At 40.0% G+C, this 26,324-nt stretch overlaps 1 protein-coding gene across 2 annotated transcripts; it reads left to right on the plus strand.

Annotated features, from left to right (window-relative positions):
• The first annotated feature begins 6,597 nt into the window (after positions 1-6,597).
• Positions 6,598-26,324, plus strand: LOC106484821 (methanethiol oxidase-like). Of its 2 annotated transcripts, none has more exons than XM_013943094.2 (12): positions 6,598-6,789; positions 13,853-13,906; positions 15,015-15,127; positions 16,345-16,530; positions 18,156-18,276; positions 19,318-19,500; positions 19,601-19,779; positions 20,834-20,912; positions 23,382-23,503; positions 23,689-23,781; positions 24,819-24,937; positions 25,591-26,324. In XM_013943094.2, the coding sequence occupies exons 1-12, from the start codon at positions 6,786-6,788 to the stop codon at positions 25,751-25,753; spliced, it is 1,416 nt and encodes a 471-aa protein (XP_013798548.1). In that variant the 5' UTR covers positions 6,598-6,785; the 3' UTR covers positions 25,754-26,324. The 2 variants fall into 2 exon arrangements, with proteins under 2 accessions (XP_013798548.1, XP_067169446.1); XM_067313345.1 differs by lacking the exon at positions 6,598-6,789 and adding an exon at positions 13,262-13,281.

Below are 26,324 nucleotides of genomic sequence, written 5' to 3' on the forward strand. Positions count from 1 at the left end.
TAAATACTGAGGTTTTAGATCAAACCTTAGGAATTCTTTTTAAAAGGCACCAAACATTTGATCTAAGAAATATGGGCGCTAAAGAGCATTAGAGTCCAATTCTTCTGCTCATACAGATCTCTCTTCCTTATTCCTGAGAGAGCCTAACTGAGCAAGAAAGGTATTAATAAGGAGCATAATTCCTTTCTTTAAAAAGCTGCTAAGACATGGCAATATTTACTGACAGCTAATAATACTAGTCCTGAAAGAATGACAATATTATGCACAAAGTACAAGCTAATTACTCAGGCAAGTAACCTACCACTGCAGAAATAACCCACTCAAGGGAGGGCTTAATAAAAATAGAGTTAAAGGCCTGTGGCCTACAGGACTCTGGGATTTGGCCCAGGATCAAGATATTTCTCTGCAGGAAGCTGTTGTGGCTATAATAATGTCTGTCTTTTTAATCATTGGTTTTGTTTGTCTTGTCAAGTCCCAGCTGAGATTTCCTTTTACAGTTTCACTAAACATCTGGTTATTGTCATTTCATTATTAGCAACCTTGAACTAAAAAAACCAGACTTTCAAAGATTATGTAATTTCTTTGAATATTATGAAATGATTTAAAAATAATAAATATATAGGATTTTTCAGTTTTTCATTTCTATGCTTTCATCCAGGTCACACTCAAACTATGAGCTCTCCATAAGCATAAGGCTTAGAATATTACTTCTTAAAAGGAAAAATGGAAATTCCTTCAGACAGTATGATTGTGGCATTTAAGGATTTAATAGAAATCTCTATTGTAAGATTTGTGATAAAATTTGAAAGGTATCACAAGTGTCATTTATTGTTACATGTGTAGATACTTATTTTAACTCTGCTAATTGAATTCCCATATAGATAGTATTTTATGTAACAACTGAAGAACAAAAATATGATTTGTGAATATCAGTGAAATTTGAAGGCCATCAACATTTGCGTTGCAGATGATCACTTTGCTAACTTGACATCAGCTGATGCATAGAGGCCCACTTCCATACTGTTTTAAGACAATTTCACACTCACACTTTTCACTCTGCCTCTGAATTCACATAAGATTGGGATCACGTATCCATATAAATAAACTAAGAAAGATATTCTGAAAACTTTATTTAAAATGCATGGGATATTTCTAGCTTCTAGGCTAATTCTGACAACAGTGGTTTTATTTCAGAAAACAATACCCCTTCCCTTCCAAATTTCTCAATATTTTCATAATCTCGTGGTAATAATGGATACTCCTCCTTTGTTATTGTTTGTAAATTTAAAGTGCATATTCTCTATTTCATCATCTGACGCAGTATTGAAAGTACTTACTAACTATAGGTCTGTAGTAGACTTCTACGGAACTACAGTGCAAACATCCTTCCAATTTGACAGTGAGTCGTTTCATAGCTATTTTTGATTATATAGTTTTCTAAGTACTTTAATGTCAAACTTACTGTTGTTTTATATAAGCTATATGGTCACAGATTAATTAGCAGAAAGTTATGTGGCACAACATTAGACTTCTCACTCTATCAAGATACATGTTCTCCATTGCTCTTTCCCTTTTCATCAAAGTGTTCTCTTATCATAGAAAGAAATTAGCGTATTGCAATTTGTTCTTGATAATGTCATGTCATTTCTCTCCAAGGTATTTTTTCAGGTGTTTCATTGAACAACTTTCCAGGAATTGAAGTGGAGCTGAATGTTTTATGTTTCCCAGTTTCCCCTTTTGAAGGTAGGTTGTGATTGACTCTTTTCTGTCTTATGGAAACTAATTTTTCCTCTACAAATTCTCAAAGATAATTTCTAGTGTCTCCAATGACTCTGAAATGGTTGGGGTTGAGTTGCTTAAACTACATGTTTTCTATTTGGCCAGTAATTAGGTAGTCTTCATTTTTGGGTTCTCAGAAGGAAACATTTGCAGCCAAATTTGCAAAAGGGGTGAGTGAGTGGCATATGTTGCTATGAATAGGCTAAATGCGTTTACTTTTTTAAAAATGGGCATTCAAATTTAGTAACTGTTTTTGACCAAGGTAGCTGTAATTTTCCCATCTCTCAATTCAGCAACTTTCAAATAGGCTAACCGATGGGTGTTGCACAGGTAAATTTAATAGTGTTCATAGAATACTTGTATAGCAAGGTGCATCTACAGTAATTAACAATTTTGCATTTTGTGCTTTGTTGAAATGGGTTTTTTTTGCTAAGCTTGGGGTAATGCGCTAAATATTAATAGTTAAAAATGTATTAACTACTCATGAATTGAATTAGGTAAGTATCTTATGAAAAAATTATTGCTTGTTATTTCATAAATTAAGATTTATAGTGCATGTACGAAAGAGGATTGAATTTAATTTATATTGACATCCTTAATTCTAGCATTTACTAACTAAGCAGTGCTCAACTTTGCAAACACAATTGCCTTGTAATGTAGTTTCCTAACCATAATTCTGTACTGGGTCTTATTCTGCCCTCATCTCTGTAGTCTTCGAAGGGTTTTCCAGCTGTCCGTTGAAGGACCTGACTGTTGCTTGTCATCTCTGTTCTTTTTCTCTCTCATCCTTTTCAGAGGTGATTGAATCTGTCTCCTGTGCATTGCTCTGCTTTGCTGGGCTTTTTGTTTTACAGTTTTTGTTTTGTGTTGCATTTGTTTGGATTTCTTTTCTTTTGTCCTTTGCTTTACTACCGTTTGCACAATCAAGAGAAGAAAGAAATAACACTGCTGATCTAAATCCAATAGTCTTTACTAAAGCAACATTCTCAATGACATGTTTGCCTGAGGTTTGCAAGATTTTGCATATTTTGTAAACATTCATTTAAATCCACGCAGTGTTTTATAAACATTAAAAGGGCAAAGCCCTCGTATCAACCTGCCTACTTAGCCAAACACACAACAAGGAATTCTTATTTCTTGTATTCTTTGACAATGGCTTTTTTTTTTTTTTGTTCACATATTCTCATTTTGGAGAGAGGGTCAAATTATGTTGTTTGTATTAAAGTTATATAACTATAATGAAAATATGAGCGCAATTTAAAGGTCATGACCCTGCTCCTGAAGAAGTTTCGTTCTTCATACCATTGTGGGTCAACTTAAACAAACAAAACGCATAATTTTTGGTTGCTTAATTCCGTAAACATATTACTGAGTTCAAAAAGTCATCAGTAATAAGATAGACAGAACAATTGACAGATGGCCAGTTTGCATCTTGTCTGGGGCAATGAAGAACAAAAATCCTTTCTGAGACTGCAACTATTTCATATCTAATTATTTGAAATTTTTGATACATGCCCAATACAGTTTGTAATGGCTAATAAGTCATTATTTATACTGTGGTAATATATAAGGACCCTCAACTCAAGATGAGGGCCCCAAAATCCTATATATTATGCATACATAGTATTTAGGACATTAGATACATTAGAGAGTTTGCAGTTTATTATTTCCATTATTTCCATTCCACTTATATTGACATAATCTGCATAATTGTTGGTGGACCCAGCGTAGAGTCTAAAGGTTGTGTCCTATCCTGCCGTTATCCTGCCGTTATCCTGTCGACTATGCCAAATTTACTGTCACGCTACGAAGGTTAGATAGTAACAACTGAGACAGTAACGTGATAAAAAACTATGTTTACTTCCTCACGCAAGCTCTTAGATTAGTAACATCCATTAAAATAATGTGATTACTAATTTAGAAAGGATAACCTGAAATAATGCAATTACTGATTTAGAAAGGATAGCCTGAAATCATCAATTACTGATTTAGAAAGGATAACCTGAAATCATTGATTACTGATTTAGAAAGGATAGCCCGAAATCATCGATTACTGATTCAGAAAGGATAGCCCAAAACCGTCAGTTACTGCTCTAGTAATTGGAAGCACTGCTTATCCCTACTTGAAAGCTTTCTTGTTCACTCTCTTAGTGAGAGGACTCTCAACCTCGAGGAGTTCCCTTAACCCAGCATCCCAGGAAAAGGGGAGGGGGGGGAATACTCACGGTCCAGCCGGAGAGAATGGTCAGGTCACGTTCCCGTCCCTGCTCAAACTCTCTTAGCTCCCAAGTCTCCTTTTATACAGCTGGGGCTCTGGGCAAACACTGCTTTTGCTGACTTGTGCGAGTTTCATAATAACAGGACTGTTTGTCTGCTTGGAAGGACCCTGCTAGCGAGGCAAGACCACAACACCTCCATATTGCTTCTCCCCTCCCTGCAGGTCCATGCAGATTCCTCGGCCTTGTCAAGCGGCAGAGTTCTTTAGCCCTGTTAGCTCTTCTAGTCTGCAGCCTTGAGCGTATCAGTTGGCAGACTTTTTCAGTCCTGTTAACTCTTCACTCACTTGACAGGTTGAAAATAAAGAATTTACACATTATATCCACCTTGAAAGAATTATAGAGCAAACACTTGAAAATGGTAGATCAGAACATGAGGACATTCTCTATGTAATGTCAGCTGAGAATGAACTATACAAAATCTCACCAAGACTCTAAATAAAAAGAGCATTTGAAATATTGTGCTTAATACCTGCCCTTATTCAATATTGTACATGAAATCAGGTAATCTATTTTTAGTGAAAAGTTAAAGTGGGACAGGTATCATGTAGTTTAATGGTTCCATGTTTGTTTTGATTATGAAGAAAACAGTTCTCTGTCACATGTAGCACTTAATGGTACCTAGAGTAGAGGAGCTAGGCTTTTGAGGAATCTTTAGTAAGTGAAACAACAGACTAAATAAACCATCTGATCAGATTTTTTGGAACCAAATCAGAATTTATCTCAGCATAATCTGGAGCTCAGAAGTCATTAAAACGTATGGGGTAGAAACAAATATGTTGAGCCACGCACATTTTTTGTGCTGCTAGAAATATAATGATATATTACAGCCATCTCACAAGAGATACAGATGTGTTGATAAAAAGTATTCTACATTGTTAAGGTATGTTTACAAGTCTTAGTTATGATACTTTAATGAGATTGATTTCTAGATTGATACAGGATACGAAAATCAGGCCTGCACTTGCCAAAAGTGTTAACAAGAGTCTGAGCTGCAGCACAGGGTATCGTAGTAGTAAGAGCTGTAGAGAAACTGCAAACAGGTTATTAGAAGCAAGACTGTGAAGGACTAGATGAAAGTAGTCATTGCTACTCTTGTATTTTTTTTAATACTGTCCTATTTTGCTTCGTAGGTTTGATCTCAAGAGCAGTTTGTAAAATTTTCACCATGCTGTTCCTGGGTGCCCCCTTTCGCATGCAGTTCTTTTAATCTTTAGCTGCTCTTTTATAACTTCTCTGCTCGAGGCTGTGTCTGAGTGTTGTTCCAAAGCCTCCATATGTGGACAAAGTGATCATGGCCTTACTCTAATTCTGTGTTTATGATAGACATATCCCAAGTTGTGCAGTAGATCCCAGTTCTTCCCCAGTGGCATGAGATGCGAGCTAAGAGTACTAATGATTTAATACAATGTTATTTTGATACTGAACAATAATATGTTCCTTGTTGAGTCAAATAATTTAAACATGAGTTTAAAAAAAAAATATATTTTTGTTCTGAAGCAGTTAGCAGAAGTCAGCCCATCAAATGAGGAGAGCAAAACATGACTTAGATGGCCCATCATGCATTTGAAATATCTAAATACAACTGCAGAGTGCTTAAAAGAATACTTAGAGAAAAGCATTTCTGAGCAATGTTAGGTTAGATTAGAATTTGTTTGCACAAAATATTTAGCAAGCAGTCTGAAGTGGCAAGCAAATTAACAGACTGCATTTATCTAGTTCTTGTCCAGGAAAAAATGCTAAATTCACTAAATAAATGGTTAGTTATAAGTTGTTTGTCAGCTCTCTCTGACAATCCCTTGGCTTAAGGGAAGGAATTGCTAAAATAGTTGTAGTGTTTCAGAAGCATTTAGTCTTTCAGCTGTTATTGGTGGCTTATATAAAAGAGAGAGAAGAAATGGAACAGGGGAGTAAAATGTAGAATCTGCTCTTGTGAATGTTTTGGGGGAATGGCAGGTTAAGTTGCCTGCATTCTGGAAAAAATACTGTTCTTCAGCAAATCAATGGAAAACAATACACTCATTAGGGACAGTTTAGCAGAATCCCAAATGGAATAAAGAATGAAATCTAGATTTTCAGATGCTCCAAGGCAGCAGTCAGTCTTGAAAGAATCTTCCACAAAAAGTAATTCTGTGAAGTTTTTGTTAGTCAAATTATCTTTCCGTAGCTGCCTTGTGTAGAGGATCGAAGGGCCATAAAAATGTTAAAACATAGCTGCCTGCCAAACTAGACACAATTGAGAGCGCTGATCTGGTCTGGCATGCGTTGCCTCCTGGAGAACTTGAAATATTGCCCAAAATCAAGTGCTTTTAAACAGAACTGTTTCCCCCTTTACTGCTAGAAAGCATGTAGGTTTTCTCTGTATAAGGGCAGTTACTTGGGCACAGAATAGGCAGATAAACACATCTAGCATATAAGTAGGAGTATGTGGAAAGTCCACCAGAATCAGAACCAGGTGCAGCTCCCCAGGGCTGAGGAAGGGGGCTCAAGCAGAACTTCAGAGCTTCCTCCACTATTTCCCAGGAAGCAAACACTGAATTTCTGTCCACGTCCTCCCATGCTCCTGGCTGGGCTGGATCCTCCCCTTGGCAGTTTCTCTCCCTTGTTTTACCCGCCCTCTCACTCTTGTATATATGACCCCCTGGGAACAGCTTTTGCTTTGCTAAATCCAGTCCAGGCAGCTGCGCTTCCTGTTGCAGACACCTAGCAACCCTGAACTTCGGATCCAGCATGGGTAAGAGATCCTGCCAGCAGATCCAGCCTGGATCTGCTGGGGTCCTGCTCTTGTTTGCTACAGTTCTGCACTTCGAAAGCTCCAAACGACTCCTAAGCAGAGTTTAGTGGATTTGTTACTGTGGCAGACTAATAAGGAGAAATGTGGGGCTGATTTCCTCAGACTATTAAGAGGTTTTCGTTCTTTAAGCAGTTTAAAAACAGTGTGATTTTAAATAAATAGCTTTAATGCTTTCAAAAAATAGTTTTAATGCTGTCATTAATTGTCTCTTTTGTACTTCTGCATTTAGAAACTGAAATAAACACCTGGACTTGCTGTTCTTGTTGACTGTGAATGTGAAAGTTACTTTCGAGAAAACTGGCAGGGAACTAAGGACCATAATTTAACTTTTTGATTATGTTTTTATGATAGTATAATTTTTATAAACTTTATTTTGGATGGATGGACAGAAAATGGGGGGGGGCTAAAACAGAACTTTTTTGAATGTGAATATATTCTTATATAATTTTCAGGGCAGACACTGTTACATTGTGTTTTCGCAATACAGGATAAAATTACTTGAAAAATACCTTAGTATAAAGACCCTAATTACAAAGACAAAAACAATGACACTGACTCAGCAAAAATGACTAGTCTGGTATATCTGCCCAGAATGAATGATTACCTTTTTGTACTTTTGTAAGTACTAGTAGCACAAAGTAAACTATTTTGCTTTAGTTTCTTAACAGCCTTTAAGTTTCAATTTATAACCTGTGAAAGGGACAGTTTTGTCTACATTGTCATGACAGTCTGTAGGAAATAACTAGGGAGTACATAAAGAATAAGTTAAATACTGTACCTTAAAGCACAATGAGGGTGGTTGATCACAGGGCTTAGAAACGTATGCTATGCTCTTGGCCGTGTAGAAGATGAAGTCTTGGACTACTCTTCAAAAATTTAACAGAATCGTTAAAGTCTGCTTGAATTATTTGTTACTTGGAGAAAGATTTGCTTTCTAGCAAGAATGTTTGTTTTGTCTCTGTTCTTCTCTAAGGCCTGTATCTTGTCTTGTGTATAGTATAACTCATATTCTCATTTCTGTTTTTTCCAATTTGCATGTTTATTTCAACAGTTTAACTTGGGCACAATCATACCATAAACCAGATTTACCTCCCTTCATTTTTTTAATATGTCACTGTTCAACCCAGGCATACACCTTAACTTGATAGAACTTCCTGTTTACTCAGTCTCTGCAAAAAGCCCAGGTTGGCCTAGATATATTCCAGCTAGATTTATGTCAAACTGTTTAACACAAACCATGAAAAGTATCTTGCCTGTGTTAATAATTTTAATTTACTGAATTTACTATGAAAATGCACTTTATCAGGTAGGATAATTTTTTACAGTGCTATTATCTGTTGTTGTAGGTCTATAAGCCTCATTATGTAGACTACTAGTAACTCCAAGTTAATCTGAGTATAGTTGGCCTTCCTGTAGCTTCCCTCATGGCTTTGCATGTCAATTAAAAACTTCAGCACACTGATTATGTAAGTATAAATAGATTGGACTTTTATTTAAAAAAGATATGCACTTTCAAAAGTTTTTTATAAAAGAGCCTCCTAAATCCCACTTTTCCAATTTTTTTCTGGTGTTTATTGGCCTTTGGGATGATTTGTATTTTCCATTGTTTCTTTGCCCCGAGGAGCTCATAAGAGATAATCAGCACTTCTGAAGACTTTACAACCCTTGAAAAGGTGGAGAGGCATCTCTATCCTCTGTCTGACAAAAGGGAGCATTGGTATTTGGAGATGCAGTGCAACACATTGACTTGGCTCATGTTGAAACGGAGGTGTCTGGACTGCTGCTCTATGCTGCGACTGCTAGACTGACAGATTCAGTTCTCTTTCTTTGATTTGTACAGTATGTGATATTACTTGGCACATTGGTACAACTTGGTGCCCGACAAAACTGAGGGAAACAAAGCTTTTTTTTCCTTGACAATCACCTGAAAAAGTGTGGTGTCTTTGCCACCATCATAGTTCTTTTGACTTTTATGACATTGAGAATACTGCCCCCTTGCCTAAAATTTGATGAATGGATCAGCCGCAGGGAGTCCCTTAGGTGTTATGTGGGAAATTACAGCTTACATATATTCAGTTGTTGTAAATGTAGCAAAATATCTCCAAATATTGTTAATTAGCATAGAGTTTTCCAGAGTGGTCTATGGATCATTGGTGGTGGTTCATGAAATATTGGCCAGTTACCTCTAATTTACTGTCTCATTCTCCAGTAGGAAAAATACAGAGCAAAAGGAAACTAGACTGGATTCCTCAATTCCCTTTGCTCTCCACAAATAAGACTTGCTGTAGACAATGGTAATTAAAAGAATAGTGATATTTTATCAGCTTTTGGGGTGTGTATGCATGAAAAACAACTGCATAAGATCAAAGAGGAATGAGGTTTAACATGACTTTGTGAAAGAATGAAAATAGTACATTGAAGCAGTTAAAGCTAAGTGCATATGTTCTTATTGTTAAATTTACATGCGAGCAATTGTGATGGAACAATGTTCTGTGATGTTCTGTGATCTTCTCAACCAGAAGAAGGAAGTATACAGAAAGTGGAAAGGGGGACAGGCCACTTGGGAGGAATATAGGAACGTTGTCAGAGTATGCAGGGACGCGACGAGGAAGGCTAAGGCCCGTTTGGAATTAAATCTGGCAAGAGATGTCAAGGACAACAAGAAGGGCTTCTTCAAATACATCAGTAGCAAAAGGAAGACTAGGGAAAATGTGGGCCTGCTGCTGAATGGGGTGGGTGCCCTGGTGACGAAGGATGCAGAGAAGGCAGAGTTACTGAATGCTGCCTTTGCTTCAGTCTTTACTGCTCAGGCCAGCCCTCAGGAACCCCAGACCCTGGAGGCAAGAGAGAAAGTCTGGAGAAAGGAAGACTTTCCCTTGGTCGAGGAGCATCGGGTTAGTTTAGGCAAACTTGACACCCACAAATCTATGGGCCCCGATGGGATACACCCACAAGTGCTGAGGGAGCTGGCAGATGTTATTGTTAGGCCACTCTCCATCATCTTGGAAAGGTCATGGAGAACAGGAGAGGTGCCTGAAGACTGGAAGAAAGCCAATGTCACCCCAGTCTTCCAAAAGGGCAAGAAGGAGGACCCAGGGAACTACAGGCCAGTCAGCCTCACCTCCCTCCCTGGAAAGGTGATGGAGCAGCTCATCCTGGAGGCCATCTCTAAGCATGTGGAGGACAAGAAAGTGATCAGGAGTAGTCAGCATGGCTTCACCAAGGGGAAATCCTGCTTAACCAATCTGATAGCCTTCTCTGATGGAATGACTGGCTGGGTAGATGAGGGGAGAGCAGTGGCTGTTGTCTCCCTTGACTTCAGCAAGGCTTTTGGCACTGTCTCCCATAACATCCTCATGGACAAGCTCAGGAAGTGTGGGCTAGATGAGTGGACAGTGAGGTGGCTTGAGAACTGGCTGAATGGCAGAGCTCCGAGGGTTGTGATCAGTGGCACAGAGTCTAGTTGGAGGCCTGTAGCTAGCGGTGTCCCCCAGGGGTCAGTACTGGGTCCAGTCTTGTTCAACTTCTTCATCAGTGACCTGGATGAAGGGACACAGTGTACCCTCAGCAAGTTTGCTGACGATACAAAACTGGGAGGAGTGGCGGATACACCAGAGGGCTGTGCTGCCCTTCAGAGAGACCTGGACAGACTGGAGAGGTGGGCGGAGAGGAACCTCCCGAAGTTCAACAAAGGCAAGTGCAGGGTCCTGCACCTAGGGAGGAATAACCCCATGCAGCAGTACAGGTTGGGGGTTGAGCTGCTGGAAAGCAGCTCTGCGGAGAAGGACCTGGGAGTGCTGGTGGACACCAAGTTAAGCATGAGGCAGCAATGTGCCCTTGTGGCCAAGAAGGCCAATGGTATCCTGGAGTGTATTAGGAAGAGTGTTGCCAGCAGGTCGAGGGAGGTGATCCTCCCCCTCTCCTCTGCCCTGGTGAGGCTGCAGCTGGAGTGCTGTGTCCAGTTCTGGGCTCCCCAGTACAAGAGAGACATGGAGCTACTGGAGCAAGTCCAGCGAAGGGCTACAAAGATGATTAGGGGACTGGAACATCTCTCTTATGAGGAAAGACTGAGAGAGCTGGGCCTGTTCAGCCTGGAGGAGAGAAGGCTGAGGGGGGAATCTTATCAGTGTGTACAAGTATCTGAAGGGAGGGTGTCAAGAGGATGGGACCAGACTCTTTTCAGTGGTGCCGAGCGACAGGACACAAGGCAACGGGCACAAACTGAAACATGGGAAGTTCCATCTGAACATGAGGAAAAACTTTTTCACTGTGAGGGTGACAGAGCACTGGAACAGGTTGCCCAGAGAGGTTGTGGAGTCTCCTTCTCTGGAGATATTCAAAACACGCCTGGACGCAATCCTGTGCAAAGTGCTGTAGGTGACCCTGCTTGAGCAGGGGGGTTGGACTAGATGATCTCCAGAGGTCCCTTCCAACCTCAGCGATTCTGTGATTCTGTGATTCTGTGATGTAGAAAGACAGGGAAGGTGGACTTTGTGGAAGGGGGCTATCCACATGACAATTTCTCTTTAGAAGTGTGAGAAGTGCAGGAAAAACTCTCAATGTTTTTCACCTAGTTGGAGTTTGCAAACCACCTCTATGTGGTACAGTATCCCACTTCCTGGTATTCAAAACATTTGGTCAGCTGCCAGATTAATGGGAGATCTGGAATGTAATGAATAATATTAACATGTTTAAGCATGGTTTATTAACATAGCAATGTAAATATTATTGTTAACATGTTGCTACAAGATGGTACAAATCAATTTCATGACAAAACCCTTATTTTGTGTTCACAGATGAGCTTGGCATCTTTTAACAGGGAAAGATTTGCATCGTCTTCAGATATCTTGAGGCAGTTAGATACAATGGCTTGGAATAAAAGAGCATTTGAACAAGATCAAACGAAAAGGAGAAAAAAATGTGTTTGAGGAGAAGGAAAAGGAAATGTTCATCATCTTGCTATATGTTTTTCCTAGAAAAGAATTTGGCACAAATAATCTTTTTCTCAAAATAATCTGCAGAACACTGCATTTGCAATGCTAATTAAGTTGCAGTCTAATGCATCGTGAGCTCCTGCTAATTTAGGTGATTGAGAAAATTAGAATAAAGTTTAAATTATGGCTTTTTGTGGAACTTGGACCCAAATGGAACAAAGCAAACTTCTTTTTCTCTATTTTCAGATAAAATATTTCATAAAGAATGTGGAACTAAACCTAAAGTACTAAATTATTATTTTAGAGAAGATCCTGTTTTTAATGTTATGAACCTCAGAATGCCGTGAGTTGATTGCATGAAGCAATGACCAAGTCGTCTTTGCCTCCAAAGAAAGGCTCTGTAATTAAATGGGCGATGGAACTATCACTACCTCTATACCTCTAGTTGCTACAACCTTCTATTTTTAAATACAGTGGTATCAGAGAATGGCAAATATTTGGCTGGTTTCCTCATTTTTATTACAGACACTTGAGGCACTGAGGGAGGCAACTGTACTATGTCTTTGCTCCTGTCAAAATGTATTTCACTTCATGTCATATTGAAAAAATATACTGGCATCCTGATGCACAGTGCTGCTAAACTTTTATGTTTTAAACAGCTGATTATATGCTAATTCCATATATGAATGGAATAGAAGCTAGAATCCTCCTACATGGAGGAATGGATTCTGCAGGCCTGAAACTTTGTGATTATAGAAAAGTAGAGATTTATGTGCTTCACTTAAGCCTATAAACTTGCAAAATGTTGTATATGCCTTTTAAAGAAATATTTCAAGGTAATTTTTTTTAATTCTAGCCAGTAGTTTATTGATACAGACCTGAGCATATACATTGACTCTGTTAGAGTAGAAATTGCTGTATATGAGGCTGTTTTAGTATTTTTACTTAGCTATTGATTAGGATCCAAACTGGTACAAAGGAAACTAAAACTCTTTACAAGTAAGCTGAAACAGTTATAAAAAATTGCCAGGTAGTAGTTCTGGATGAATTAATTAGCGATCCTATTTTTTTGGAAGTGAACAGATTGCTTTCCAGATAGAGAAGGTTTAGATAACAGTTGCTACAGTTCCTATTCCCCATCCAAATTTTGAGGTTTTGCACAAAGAGACACCCAGATTTAGTGGTTGGTTTTGACTCTCACAGCACAGAAAAGCGTTGCTGCTTCGTCTTCTGCCACTTTAAAATGACTTGTTCTTCCCACCTAACAGAGAGCCCAGCCTTCAGCCAGATATTGTCCTTTCTTCTGCTTTGAGGGATTCCCTTCTTTGATGAAGTTTAGATTCCTTTTCAAGCTTCCTGAAATTATGGGTTCCCCACCAAGCTGTCTTCCATCTGCTGATTCATGGTGTAGATGCTGTGTTGGAAATGGTAAACAAGGAATGCAAGCTGGAATTCAAGGAGGGTTTCTGACAGCTGGAACGCTGATGGGAAGGCAGAGGTGGGGACCTGAGTTTCTAACAGAGAGGAGGTGGAATGGTTCATAATTCCCCTTCCTCCCATCTTTTCTGGTTGTCTGCAGTATTACCTCTCACCCAGGTTGTAAACCCGTAAGAATAACCACTTCAAGAATTTATATGCAGGAGAAGACTGGAGGCTTTCCAGTAATAATAAAAAGTGGTATTCAGACTGGTCAATCTATCTACTTACTCATCTGACTGCTTCAGCAGCTATTTCTAAACATTTAACACAATCAGTTTTCTTTAAATCCTAGCCCCTTGTCATATATGAACATAATGTGAGGCTGAAACAATTGTGAGGCTGAAATCTTTGAAACCAAGGCCCAAATTTTCCGTCATTTTTGAGTGTGGAGTGTCACATCTGGATTTCCAGAAACAGAACCTCAGCACTGGCTGGAGTTCAGTGAGACTTATAGGGGTTTGGCAAAGTAAAATTGGATCTGAGGTTTCTCAATCTATGAATGCAAAGCTAATGTCCTGTTAAGAAAAATGTTTTCAAATAACTTGGAGATTAAAACTTTCTTTTTCTTTTTTTCTTTCTCCTCAAATCAGCAAAATGTGGAGCATGTGGTCCAGGATATGCAACTCCTTTGCATGCCATGAAAGGCAAGTACTGTAACATATTTTCTGAAGTCCAGGACATCAGTAAAAGAGTTGTTTTCAAGTTAAATGAAGATCAAGTACATGTCTTCCGGAGAGGCTTATTGACTAGCAAGATTGAGAAAACTTTAAATATTAAAAGAGATTTTATTTCATGTTGGGCCCAACTCTGGGCAAAGCATACAAGCTATGTTATCATGAGTTAACTGAATTGCATTACTAAAGCAGAGTAGAGCTGGGTTTAAATAAATGCAATGGTATAGAATGCTAGCATGCAACAAACTGTTCTATTTCTCTATTTTGCAAAATAGAACTTTGCTTTAAGAATATTGGGGGCAACTTACTGTAATTTAACCTGAAAAGAATGTTCTATTGGTGTTTTTGGATGGAGACCTTTATAGACTTCCCTCTTAATCTCTCATGAAAACAAGTGTTTTTCTAGGATAGAAGAAGGAGTAAAAGAGGGAAGGGACTATAGGATATTCTGTGTGACATGGCAAGCTTTTCATCCACTGGTAGCTATAAAAAAGTTGCAGTCTGTTCTTCCTGGATGTGTAGTATTGCTGGGCTAAATCCTGAACCTCACCAAAGCCATTGAGGCATTTTACTGTAGTTTTTAGTAGTGTCAGAATGTCACTGTGAGTCTTAATATATTTTAAAAGTCTCCATTTTAGAAATTGTAATGAGTAGAATGTTGGCATAGATAGGCCCAAATCTGGGCCCTGGCGGTAGGGAGTTCCTGGTGTAACTGGAGAAAGGAGAGGTTTGACATAGCCTTATAGGTGGGAAGGTGGTCCCCAGCACTGTCCTTCAGGAAAACAGTTGCATTCCCAGGACCCCTCACATCAGTAGGACAAGGGGAGTGGAGAAGCCCCAGAGCTGAGTAAGAACTTTCTCCTGGCAATTTCTGAACTCTTCACTGCTCAAACTATATACTACTTAGCATTTCTCCATAGACTAGAAATACTGAGGTCTGGCTTCCTAGTTAGTAATGAGGAAGAATCCCAATTTACAGACAGAGAAAGTAAATCCCAGGACAGATTCTTGTCAGGTTTACCATAGCTTGCTGTGAAAATAATTTCTTTTGACTCATTAAACTTTTCTGCCTTGAAAGGTCCCCGGGAGGAGATTTTGTACTTGCCTTGTATCTACAGAAACACTGGGATAGAGAAGCCTGACTATTTGGCCACAGTGGATGTTGACCCCAGATCTCCACACTACTGTCAGGTACCTGTGTGTTGAATGGCTCTAATGCTCCATATCCTGTGGTAGTGAATATTTGGGTTTGCATTCTCAGCTTCTACTTTTACTTCTTGTCACCCAATTTGTGACCCTTTCAGTCATGAACTTTGGATCCCAGCCAATGTTTTCTTCTCTGCTCTGTATTTGACTTTTTCTTCTTTTTTTTTCATAATCACTTTCAAATAGAAATTTCAGTGTTGAGTATCAATCAAATCCTGTGTTGTTTTTCTTAGTTGGTTACTAAAAGCTAATATTTATCTTGTTAGTCTCAAGACACTTTCAGAGCATTTTTATGCTTAGTGTTTTAATAGTTCTCTTTGTAACACTATTGTTGATTTATATTGAGCATGAGTATTAAGCTCTAGAAGGTTATATTTCCTCAGGATGTGTCAGAGTTTATAATGAAGGAGCTCTGATACCCCAGGAAATTCTGTATTAGGCACTATGAAACTAATCCATTTACATCATAAATGGAAAGCTGTAGCTAGCTAGCTACCAATAGTACCAGATCCCAGTTATTGGTAAGCCCCTTTCTTTAAACTGCATTTAAACATTAAGTGCTTATATAACTCAAATAACTGAAGATATTTTGGATGCTCCAGCCCTGCAGTGTCTTTAAGGAGCAGTAAATCAGGTTTGACAACAAAGACTTTCATAATTTGTTCTAGCTACTGTTTAGGATTTCATTGCAGGGGAGTTGAGGAAACAAGTTTCTTAAAACGTTGATAAAACTTAGCAGGGATCATTCCACTTTTCTTAGTTATATAGAGGAGAAGTAGAGATATGAAGCAAGGGTGCAAATTAACATGTCAGTTTGCTACAGTCAGTCCCGTTTGTAATCAGGTAACTCTTGTAAAGCCAGAGACTTGTAGCCCGTGGACAATTGATGTATTTTTTTCTGTTGTTTTTTTTCTGTATCATCGTTCCATGTCTCCTTAATTAGATGGAGTCTTTTAAAGATTTGGATGAATGTAATAGCATACCACATTTTACAAATCCTATGCAATCATGATATCCAACTTTCTTTTCCCACTTTACTGTTTTAGCTCTGCATGTCTTGGGCTGAATCAGCTTGCTGAATAACAATTAGCAGTTTCCTTCTGCTCTTTACTAATTTATGCTTGGACATAAAGACTCATTTCTTTGCATAGGGGAAAAGCTATCTCAGACCTGAATCTTAAGTCTTGTCTTTGACTTTGTAGGTGATCCATCGTCTGCCCATGCCCAACCTTAAAGATGAGCTCCATCACTCAGGATGGAATGCCTGTAGCAGCTGCTTTGGGGATGCCACAAAGAGAAGAAATCATCTGATTCTACCAAGTCTGATCTCTTCTCGCATTTATGTGGTAGATGTTGGAACAGACATGCGAGCTCCTAGAATCCATAAGGTATGTTTAAATGACTTTAAGATGTCTTTTTACGTTTTTATTTTGGCCAAGAGATAGAGATTTTATGGATTGTAACATCAAATTAGAACAGGAGAATCAGAACAGTTTTGGAAGCTTTTGTCAAATGTTAGGAACTTGTGGGAGTTTTGAGACTCTTACAATTTATTGATAAATTACACACAAAAACCTTGCACTCAAGAAATATGAGTAGTTGCGAACACTGAAAATTTAGGCGGTTCCAGAACTCAGCCTGCCTGTGCAATATGACTTTCAGTCCAAGTGTTTGTGCACTATAATATTGTTTTTGACTGAGATCACAAAACAAACTCCTACCTGACACAGTCAACACATTCAGCTGAGCATTTATGAATTGTATTTTTTTTCAGAGATCTTAGTGAGTTCAAATTTGATTGGATTGTCAGTGAGCAAAAACAGATCTTTTCTATAAAGGACAATGCCTCCTTGATTTGTAATCCCTAGTTCCTAAACATGGTATATCTAGATCTTTTTTAAAGAAAATATAATAAAATATTTTAATATGGGGAAATTAACATTTTTTTGTTATATCTTGTTCTTGGAAACAACGGAAATTTTCCCAAAATAAAACTGCCACTGCAGTAATTCATTTGGCATAAATTTAGCTCTGATATAGACTTATACTTTGTGCATGTCTAATTGTTTATGTTCCCTTTACAGTCAGTGGAAAAAGAAGAGACATTGCTGGAGTGAGATTTGTCTAACCTATTTTAAAAGACTGTTTTAGGATGAAGGAATTGTGTCCTAAAAGTGTTTATTTCTTTTCACTGGCTATAAAGTAAGCTAGAGGATTAGTTTAGATGTAAACATATATACCCTCAGTGTCTTGTTCAGATGAATCCCACCTCAATGTGTAAAACTTCACTACAAAGTTACAAGTTTGGCAGAGACAAATTTAGTCTACTGATTAAAAAAGTCTTATGAAGACAGGTCATAATGTGGAATGCAAGGCAATTTTAAGTGGTCTTTTGTCTTGCTCCACCTGCCTGTAAATACTCTCATTGATAATCTTACAGTTTTGAGTAACAATGGTAACTAAGCAGTTCTTTAGAACTTTGCCAGACTTTAGCTATTAATGCAATGAAATAAACATACACACATACTCACACATACACACACACACACACACGGGTCTCTTCTTGTACAGTGAGTTTTGTTTCAAAGTGGGTCTCAGGCAAAGAGATCCACTCAACGATTTTTTTCCCCTCCTCTGAATTGCTACTACTCTAAATGAGAGCCGACATCTGAAAATTGCACAGTAGTGTTTCTCCAGTGATACTAATTAAAGCAAATAAAGATTTCACTGTCTTGCTGATGCATGAATTATCCATTTAACTCTTGCTATTTATATAATTGAGAAGAACAAATCTGTAATGTCATGGATGGTACCATCTTATTGGGCAGGTTAGAAAGAGGGAGGTGGCAAATACGCAAAAATCAGTGTGACCAAAGAAACAACTCCCCCCACCCACCCACCCACTCTTACTACTGCTTCACCACTCTTTGAAGCTTGAACTCTTAGACAGGGGTGGAATTGACATTCTGTACTAATCTGAACAAAGGTCTGACTATTCATATACTCATTTTAGATTGTTGAGCCAGTGGAGTTATTCTGGAAGGGTAATGTGGCTAATCCTCACACCTCTCACTGTCTGGGCAGTGGTGAGATTGTAATCAGCTGTTTGGGAGACCCTTCTGGCAATGGAAAAGGTATGAATCCCCTTCATGATGCAAGAAAAGTATCCACGGTAAGAAGTATTAGGCTCCCAAAGTATAGGCTGCAAAGCTAGAAACACTGTTAAGAACTCACAGTTCTTTTGTGCACATAACCACTGTAGCAGCTGGGAACCTAAATTGTTTATTTAACTCTAGAGTAAATACTTCAGTTAACAGGTAGGCTGTATGGACATTGCTCCACCACAGCAATTCAAACCTGATGTGGAGGAACCCATTTGAACTGTTCAGCTTCCGTGTCTCGGCCTTTCAAATGCATTACTAAAGAAGATCAGCTCTAGTGTTCATAACATGAACAAGAAACCCATTAACACTTCACTTGAGCCCCTTCAGCTCAGAGCTGAGAAGAATTGCTTTTGAACATAGTCTGTATTGGCTCAATACTTGTGATTTGGGCAAGAAAGTTTCTGTTACCAACCTAAATCCTCTTTTGTCTAATGAAGATGGCAATTCCTTTTTAAAACTTGCACATAAAGTTTGTTACCTATTCAGATGTAAAACACCTGACATCTAATAAAGAGAAATATTAGCTATTAGGGGGAAGATACTTTGGATGATTAAGTAGTGAACCCCGCTCCTTTTCAGAGGGTTTTCTCTTCTGCATCATGGGCAAATATGTTCTTGAATAAGATGTGTATTATGTGCCTGATCAAGGATACCAGTTGCAAACAGAGAAAAATTGAGGTGAATCCTCCAGGATCTTCTCTAAGACATCCCTTAGTTGAAATGTGCTCTAGGAGAGTCAACTGATCTACTGAAATGAGTCAAGCAGAAATAGAGCAAAACTGGAGCATAGAAAATTCATAAAAAGGTGGTAATGTTCATGGAATTCCCTTTATAAACCCAACTTTTATTTCATTTACTCCACCAAAGCAATACCAAAGGAATCACAAAATTTCCTTGAAGCATGGGATAGTAATTTACAGAATGTTTAGGAAATAGATGTTTTCATATTAATATATTACTTATCTTATTTAAAGCTGAAAATCTGTGTACAAATCTCTGTTTTAATATCAGGTGGCTTTATTTTGCTGGATGGAGAGACCTTTGAAGTGAAGGGAAATTGGGAGAAGGGGGAAAAAGTACCCTCAATGGGTTACGACTTCTGGTATCAGCCACGGCATAATGTCCTCATGAGCACTGAATGGGGAACCCCAAAAGTCTTTGCAGGAGGGTTTGACCCAGCTGATTTAGAGAAAGGTGAGGAAGTGTTTGTTTAAACTTCAAAAGTAAAAGTGATTGTTCTGTAAAGTTAAAATAATCTCTTCTTTGCTTATTTTTGTTTGATCTGATCCATTAGGTCATTACGGCCGCCACATTAATGTGTGGGACTGGAACTCTCATACCTACATTCAGTCAATTGACTTAGGGAAGAACTCTGTTCCTCTGGAAATTCGATTCCTCCACAATCCAGATGCTTCAGAAGGATTTGTTGGATGTGCTCTGAGTGGTGCAGTGCATCGTTTCTACAAGACTGAGGTAAATAATGAAAGCCATGACAGAAATGAAAGCTCAGACCTAATTGTTTCAGAAATCCACTGATCACTTAGAAAACAGTAGGATTCCAATTAAAAAAAAGGCTCCTAACTCTAGTATAATGCTAATCAAGCTATAGCATTGTGTCAGAGCAAACCTTTTAATGCCAGTGTGTGTACAAGCCAATGCAATGGCATTCTGAAGCTACTATCTAATCCCTCATCTTTGAACAATTGCAGTTGGTCAGTGTTTTGAGTATTTCTGCAGCAGTATTGTGGATATCCAGCATGCAAATCCTTCAGTAGCCTGTTTCTGAAAGGAAGCAAAGCTCAAAAATCATGGGGCTGAACTGTCAGTCCTACTCTCAACTCTTCTGCCCTCTACAATAACTTTGTAACATGTTGACCAATTTAATCAAAATTGGTGAATCATGAAAGTCTCAAAGAGTGGAAGTTCTTGCCAAGGATAGGAACATTGGTGATCAGGTAAACATGAGGCTCCCTAACAAGCACTCGCACAGAGGAAAAGGCTGCAGCATTAGCTCAAGATCTTTCTGGCCTGCAAACTGGCCAAAAATATGTGGATTGGACAGCTAATCAGAACATAATGTATACCTTGTTACTAGTGACAACATGTACTGCCTCTTGCTCAGCTAGTATTTGGGAGCACAGGGAGGACCTTAAGGTAGAAAAAGGAAGAGAAAGTGATGGGATCATGGACAGGGGAGTAGAGTTATTGCAGTTTTAGAGGGAGTGTGGAAGAAAAATAGGACACATTTATAGGAGACTAGCATTCTTTAGTTCTGCTGCTGATAGAGCAATCTGTTTGAGATGTTGTTTCATAGTATAATCATTAACACAGCTCATTCTCACTGGCTGTATACTTACCATCCTCACTCCTTGTTAACACTTAATTGCAGTGTATGTATCACCTCTGTACAGGGCCAGTTAAATATATAGTAGTATTTGCTTTTCCTACTTCTGTCACGTAAAACTGAGCCCTCTTGGCTAACATCAAAGCAATAATAGTGCTGTGTTCTCTCCTGTGCCTCCTGCAGAAAGGAGACTGGGCAGCAGAGAAGGTGATTGAAGTACCCAGCAAGAAGGTGAAGGGATGGCTTCTCCCTGACATGCCCGGTTAGTGTGAGCATGTTTGGGGAAGAAATGGCGTGTTTTCCTCTTCAGTTCCCTGGTGCACTGTAGCTTTTTGGAAAATCTAATCCTTAAATATCAAATGCTTCCTGTGTAAAAGAGCAAGTTTTTGTCTGAGTTCTCTGTGTACCACTTTTGATGTAACCAAACTAGCCACCAAGTAGGAGATCTTGTCAGGCCTCTGCTCCCACACTGGCTGCTCAATGCTTGAAGTCAGTCTCTCTAGAAAAGTACTTTGAGTTTTGGTCTTTCAGCATGAGCCCCATTGCAAGGGGGCAGGAGACCTGCATGGATGAACAAGTAGCTCCTGGCAAAACTAAACAGAAGAAGGAAGTGCACAGAAGATGGAAGCAGGGACAGGCTACTTGGGAGCATTATAGGAATGTTGTCAGAGTATGCAGGGATGTGACTAGGAAGGCCAAGGCCCATTTAGAATTGAATCTGGCAAGGGATGTCAAGGACAGCAAGAAGGTCATCTTTAAGTACATCAGTAACAAAAGGAAGACTAGGGAGAATGTGGGCCCGCTACTAAATGGGGCAGGGGCCCTGGTGACGAATGATACAGAGAAGGCAGAGATGCTGAATGCCTTCTTTGCTTCAGTCTTTACTGCTAAGACCCAGACCCTAGAGACCATGGAGAAAGTCTGGAGAAAGACTTTCCCTTGATTGAGAAGGATTGGGTTAGAGATTGTTTAGGAAAACTTGACATCCACAAGTCCATGGGCCCTGATGGGATACACCCACAAGTGCTGAGGGAGCTGGTGGATGTCATTGCTAGGCCACTCTCAATCGTCTTTGAAAGGACATGGAGAACAGGAGAGGTGCCTGAGGGCTGGAAGAAGGCTAATGTCACCCCAGTCTTCCAAAAGGGCAAGAAGGAGGACCCAGGGAACTACAGGCTGGTCAGCCTTGCCTCGATCCCTGGAAAGGTGATGGAGCAGCTCATCCTGGATACCAATTCCAGGCACCTGAAGGACAAGAAGGCGATTAGGAGTAGTCAGCATGAATTGACAAAGGGGAAATCATGCTTAACCAATCTGATAGCCTTCTCTGATGGAATGACTGGCTGGGTAGATGAGGGGAGAGCAGTGGATGTTGTCTCCCTTGACTTCAGTAAGACTTTTGGCACTGTCTCCCATAACATCCTCATAGACAAGCTCAGGAAGTGTGGGCTAGATGAGTGGACAGTGAGGTGGATTGAGAACTGGCTGAATGGCAGAGCTCTGAGGGTTGTGATCAGTGGCACAGAGTCTAGTTGGAGGCCTGTAGCTAGCGGTGTCCCCCAGGGGTCAGTACTGGGTCCAGTCTTGTTCAACTTCTTCATCAGTGACCTGGATGAAGGGACACAGTGCACCCTCAGCAAGTTTGCTGACGATACAAAACTGGGAGGAGTGGCGGATACACCAGAGGGCTGTGCTGCCCTTCAGAGAGACCTGGACAGACTGGAGAGGTGGGTGGAGAGGAACCTCCCGAAGTTCAACAAAGGGAAGTGCAGGGTCCTGCACCTAGGGAGGAATAACCCCATGCAGCAGTACAGGTTGGGGGTTGAGCTGCTGGAAAGCAGCTCTGCGGAGAAGGACCTGGGAGTGCTGGTGGACACCAAGTTAAGCATGAGGCAGCAATGTGCCCTTGTGGCCAAGAAGGCCAATGGTATCCTGGGGTGCATCAGGAAGAGTGTTGCCAGCAGGTTGAGGGAGGTGATTCTCCCTCTCTCCTCAGCCCTGGTGAGGCTGCAGCTGGAGTGCTGTGTCCAGTTCTGGGCTCCCCAATACAAGAGAGACGTGGAGCTACTGGAGCGAGTCCAGCAGAGGGCTACTAAGATGATGAAGGGACTGGAGCATCTCTCTTATGAGGAAAGGCTGAGAGAGCTGGGCCTGTTCAGCCTGGAGGAGAGAAGGCTGAGGGGGGAATCTTATCAATGTGTATAAGTATCTGAAGGGAGGGTGTCAAGAGGATGGAGCTAGACTCTTTTCAGTGGTGCCCAGCAATAGGACGAGAAGCAAAGGGCCCAAACTGAAACACAGGAAGTTCTGTCTGAACATGAGGAAAAACTTCTTTACTGTGAGGGTAACAGAGCACTGGAACAGGTTTCCCAGAGAGGTTGTGGAGTCTCCTTCCTTGGAGATATTCAAAAGCGGTCTGGACACAATCCTGGGCAATGTGCTGTAGGTGACCCTGCTTGAGCAGGGGGGTTGGACTAGATGATCTCCCGAGGTCCCTTCCAACCTCAACCATTCTATGATTCTGTGATTTAGGAATGGTCCTGGGAATGCTGATAGAGCCTGAACCTCCTTTGAGCAGGTGCTGGGTTTCCAAGGGTGATTGTGATTGTCCAACCCATATCTTAACGTACTTTTCTGAGACTACTATGACTAGAATTTTGAAAGATACAGCAGCTTGTTTGCTGCTGCTCCTGTCCATTTCCTGACTCTTCTAATGAATGTTTTCTTGAAGGTCTTATTACCGATATCCTCATCTCACTGGATGACAGATTCCTGTATTTCAGCAATTGGCTGCATGGAGACATCCGTCAGTATGATATCACCAATACCCGTAAACCCAAGCTGGTAGGACAGGTAAGCCAGCATCAGAAAAGCTGTTATGCACAAGGGCAGTATGGTCTTCTTTTTATTTATTTCTTTTCTTAAAGGAAGAAATGTCTGACAGTTACTCTTGAGTGAGAATTGTCACTATATAGCTTTCATGTTGCTTTGACATCCTGAGATCCTGAGTTCTTTCTCATACATTTCCTTGGTTCCAGGTGTTTCTGGGAGGCAGTATTACAAAAGGTGGACCTGTAACAGTAGTGGAAGACCAGGAGTTGCAGTGTCAGCCAGAGCCATTTGTGATCAAAGTAAGTTTCCTAACACACGTGTTATAATTTGTCAGTGCTCTGCTAATTCCCATCTGTTTTGAAATATGCCTACACCTCAACCAAAGGTGACAGTACAGCATGCATAACCTTTTCTGAGCTAGCTTATGTTTTGGCTTATAACTTGTCCTGCAGGTGTCACATTTCAGTGCGGACTTGAGCTAGTATACCCTCGTAAATGTTCTGGGTCCCTGATGGAATTGTACAAGCTGTTCAACTGTACTGAAACCTGTGTAATTATATCTTCCCTGCTGTTGTTAGCTAGCAAATTTAAAGCTGATACAGTGTGCATTCACCATACTGGCTTCATTTCTTCTGATGTGTCTCAACGATTGATAGTTGAAGCACTAAATTAGTAGTCATATACAATATATTTTGTAGTGTTTCTTTGTGTCTGTGTGCAAACTTTCAGGTAAAGAGTTCAGTAGCACCTGGCATTGTGATAAAAAAATGAAAGAGCATTAATTGTCTCTGGTCATTTTTGGTGTGCATTAATATTATCACTTTCAAGGCAGCTACCTACGGAAAGTCTTGTGGAACATGCAAGAACTGAATGTAGTCATGAGTAAGATTCACTGACCACCCAAGACAGCTTCAGGAAGTTCCATATACTCCTTTTTTTCATAGTGCAGGTTGTTACCTAGTTGCAGTGTAGACATCTTGTTTGCAGCAATGTTTTGCCAAGCACCTCATGCTTGATTTTGACTCTTCCATCCAAGTACAACAACCTGATCCCCTCAGTCCTTATTTTCTGACATTACCAGTTCTGTGAACTAAGCAGAATTTGTCTGAATTGGCTTTGAGACTCCCTGTTAATAAGGGATAAGATTCCTAATAAAACCTGTTCCCTCTCCAAGACAGGGTATTTGGGGCTCCTGTATCAAGGATTTCAGAGAGCTGGATGTTCCTCTAAGTAGCAGGAGTGCCATGCTGTTTTGTTTTTTCTTGCCATTGCATTTCCTTCATTTGACCTCTGCGGCAGCTTGTCTTGTGCACCTTGTTCCCTGTTATAATTTTAGGGGAAGAAGGTGCCTGGTGGACCTCAGATGATTCAGCTTAGTTTGGATGGGAAGAGATTGTATGTCACCTCCTCTCTCTACAGCGGCTGGGACAAGCAGTTCTACCCAGATCTCATCAAGTAAGAAAACTTCGGCTGTACAAGCCCGTTTTCAAGATGTCCTTGTTAGAAACAGTGATGTATGTATACCACCTGGCAGATACAGCACAGTTCCCAGCCAGGGACACTGATTCCAGTAACTTCTTATACACAGCTCACCAACCTAGAGGTGTCACCTACTGGCTAGAATCCATCCTTACTTAATGGGCACCAAAAACTCTGGGGCTGCACACACTATTTGGTATTGTTGGTTGAAATCACGATCTGTTTGGAGGTAGGTAAGAATAGGAAGAAACCATTGAGCCTGATCTAGCTTCCTGGAGTCCACAGTGCTTCCAAACTGCCCTTGAGTGTATCAGCATGACAGTTTATTTTTTGGAATTAAAGAAAGCAGAAGATGATCTTCCAGATGGCCGCAGGAGAGCATAGTGCAGCTTTCCCATTACTTGATAAGTAACAACATCTATTAATTTTCACTCGTTCATTGCTAATTTGAGGTTGCAGATTTCACTGAGGTGGTGTAACTCACTTTGGAGAGCTGCTAAGGCCTATTTTGAATCTGGCATTCATTTCCCTTCTATATTAAAAGAAGAGCAACCCTGCCCATATATGGAAGAGAAAAGCAACAAATGTGAATTCTTTTCCCAATGTCTGTTTTCTTGTCCCTTTTTCAGGGAAGGCTCTGTTATGCTGCAGATTGATGTGGATACTGAAAGAGGTGGATTGAAAGTGAATAAAAACTTCCTGGTGGATTTTGGGAAGGAACCTGATGGGCCTGTCCTAGCTCATGAGATTCGTTACCCTGGTGGAGACAGTACTTCTGATATCTGGGTGTAATTGTTTTATGAAGCTGTTTTCTTTGTTTCTTTTTTTTTTTTCCTTTTTGCTCTCTGTCTCTCTCCTCCCTACCCTCCACTTCCCTTCTGTAGAGGCAAATCAGTTCAGCATGAACCTTGTCCACTATCTGAATTTAGACTTCCATTAGGGGGAGCCACAGAAGCTCCACTTTCTTCTGATTCTTTGAGGAAGCCAAGTGGATCTTTCTGAACCATGATATAGATCTATTTCTCCACTACTTCCCTTTTCATAAAGTCTTGTATAATCACTATTGACTGCAGGTTTCTAGGCAGAGGTCACCAGTCTTTTAAGGATTGTTTGCCCAATGATGGTGGAGAAGCTGTTTCTAAATAACACCATAAGAGTATATTCCATGGGCTTGTCCTGGCGGAAGAGTGTCTTTTTCCTGCAAAGTTTAATTGCTGATAAAGTAATCAGTGCTTTACAACACACACAGCATAAAAATGGTGCATATCTAATCTGAAGCCACATGTTTCCATAGCTGGGTTACATTTTAACTCTTGTGCAGTGATGCTATAAAAAATCAACAATAAAATTGTTCTGCAATTCA

The sequence above is a fragment of the Apteryx mantelli genome, chromosome 31 (genome assembly GCF_036417845.1).
Source record: "Apteryx mantelli isolate bAptMan1 chromosome 31, bAptMan1.hap1, whole genome shotgun sequence".
NCBI classification, from domain to species: domain Eukaryota; kingdom Metazoa; phylum Chordata; class Aves; order Apterygiformes; family Apterygidae; genus Apteryx; species Apteryx mantelli.

Bases quoted from the DNA above. Each gene is read 5' to 3' on its own strand.
- LOC106484821 (XM_013943094.2), top strand. The intron at 23,504-23,688 runs GTAAGCCAGCAT...CCTTGGTTCCAG, and splicing joins AACCCAAGCTGGTAGGACAG to GTGTTTCTGGGAGGCAGTAT. The intron at 24,938-25,590 runs GTAAGAAAACTT...TCCCTTTTTCAG, and splicing joins TTCTACCCAGATCTCATCAA to GGAAGGCTCTGTTATGCTGC.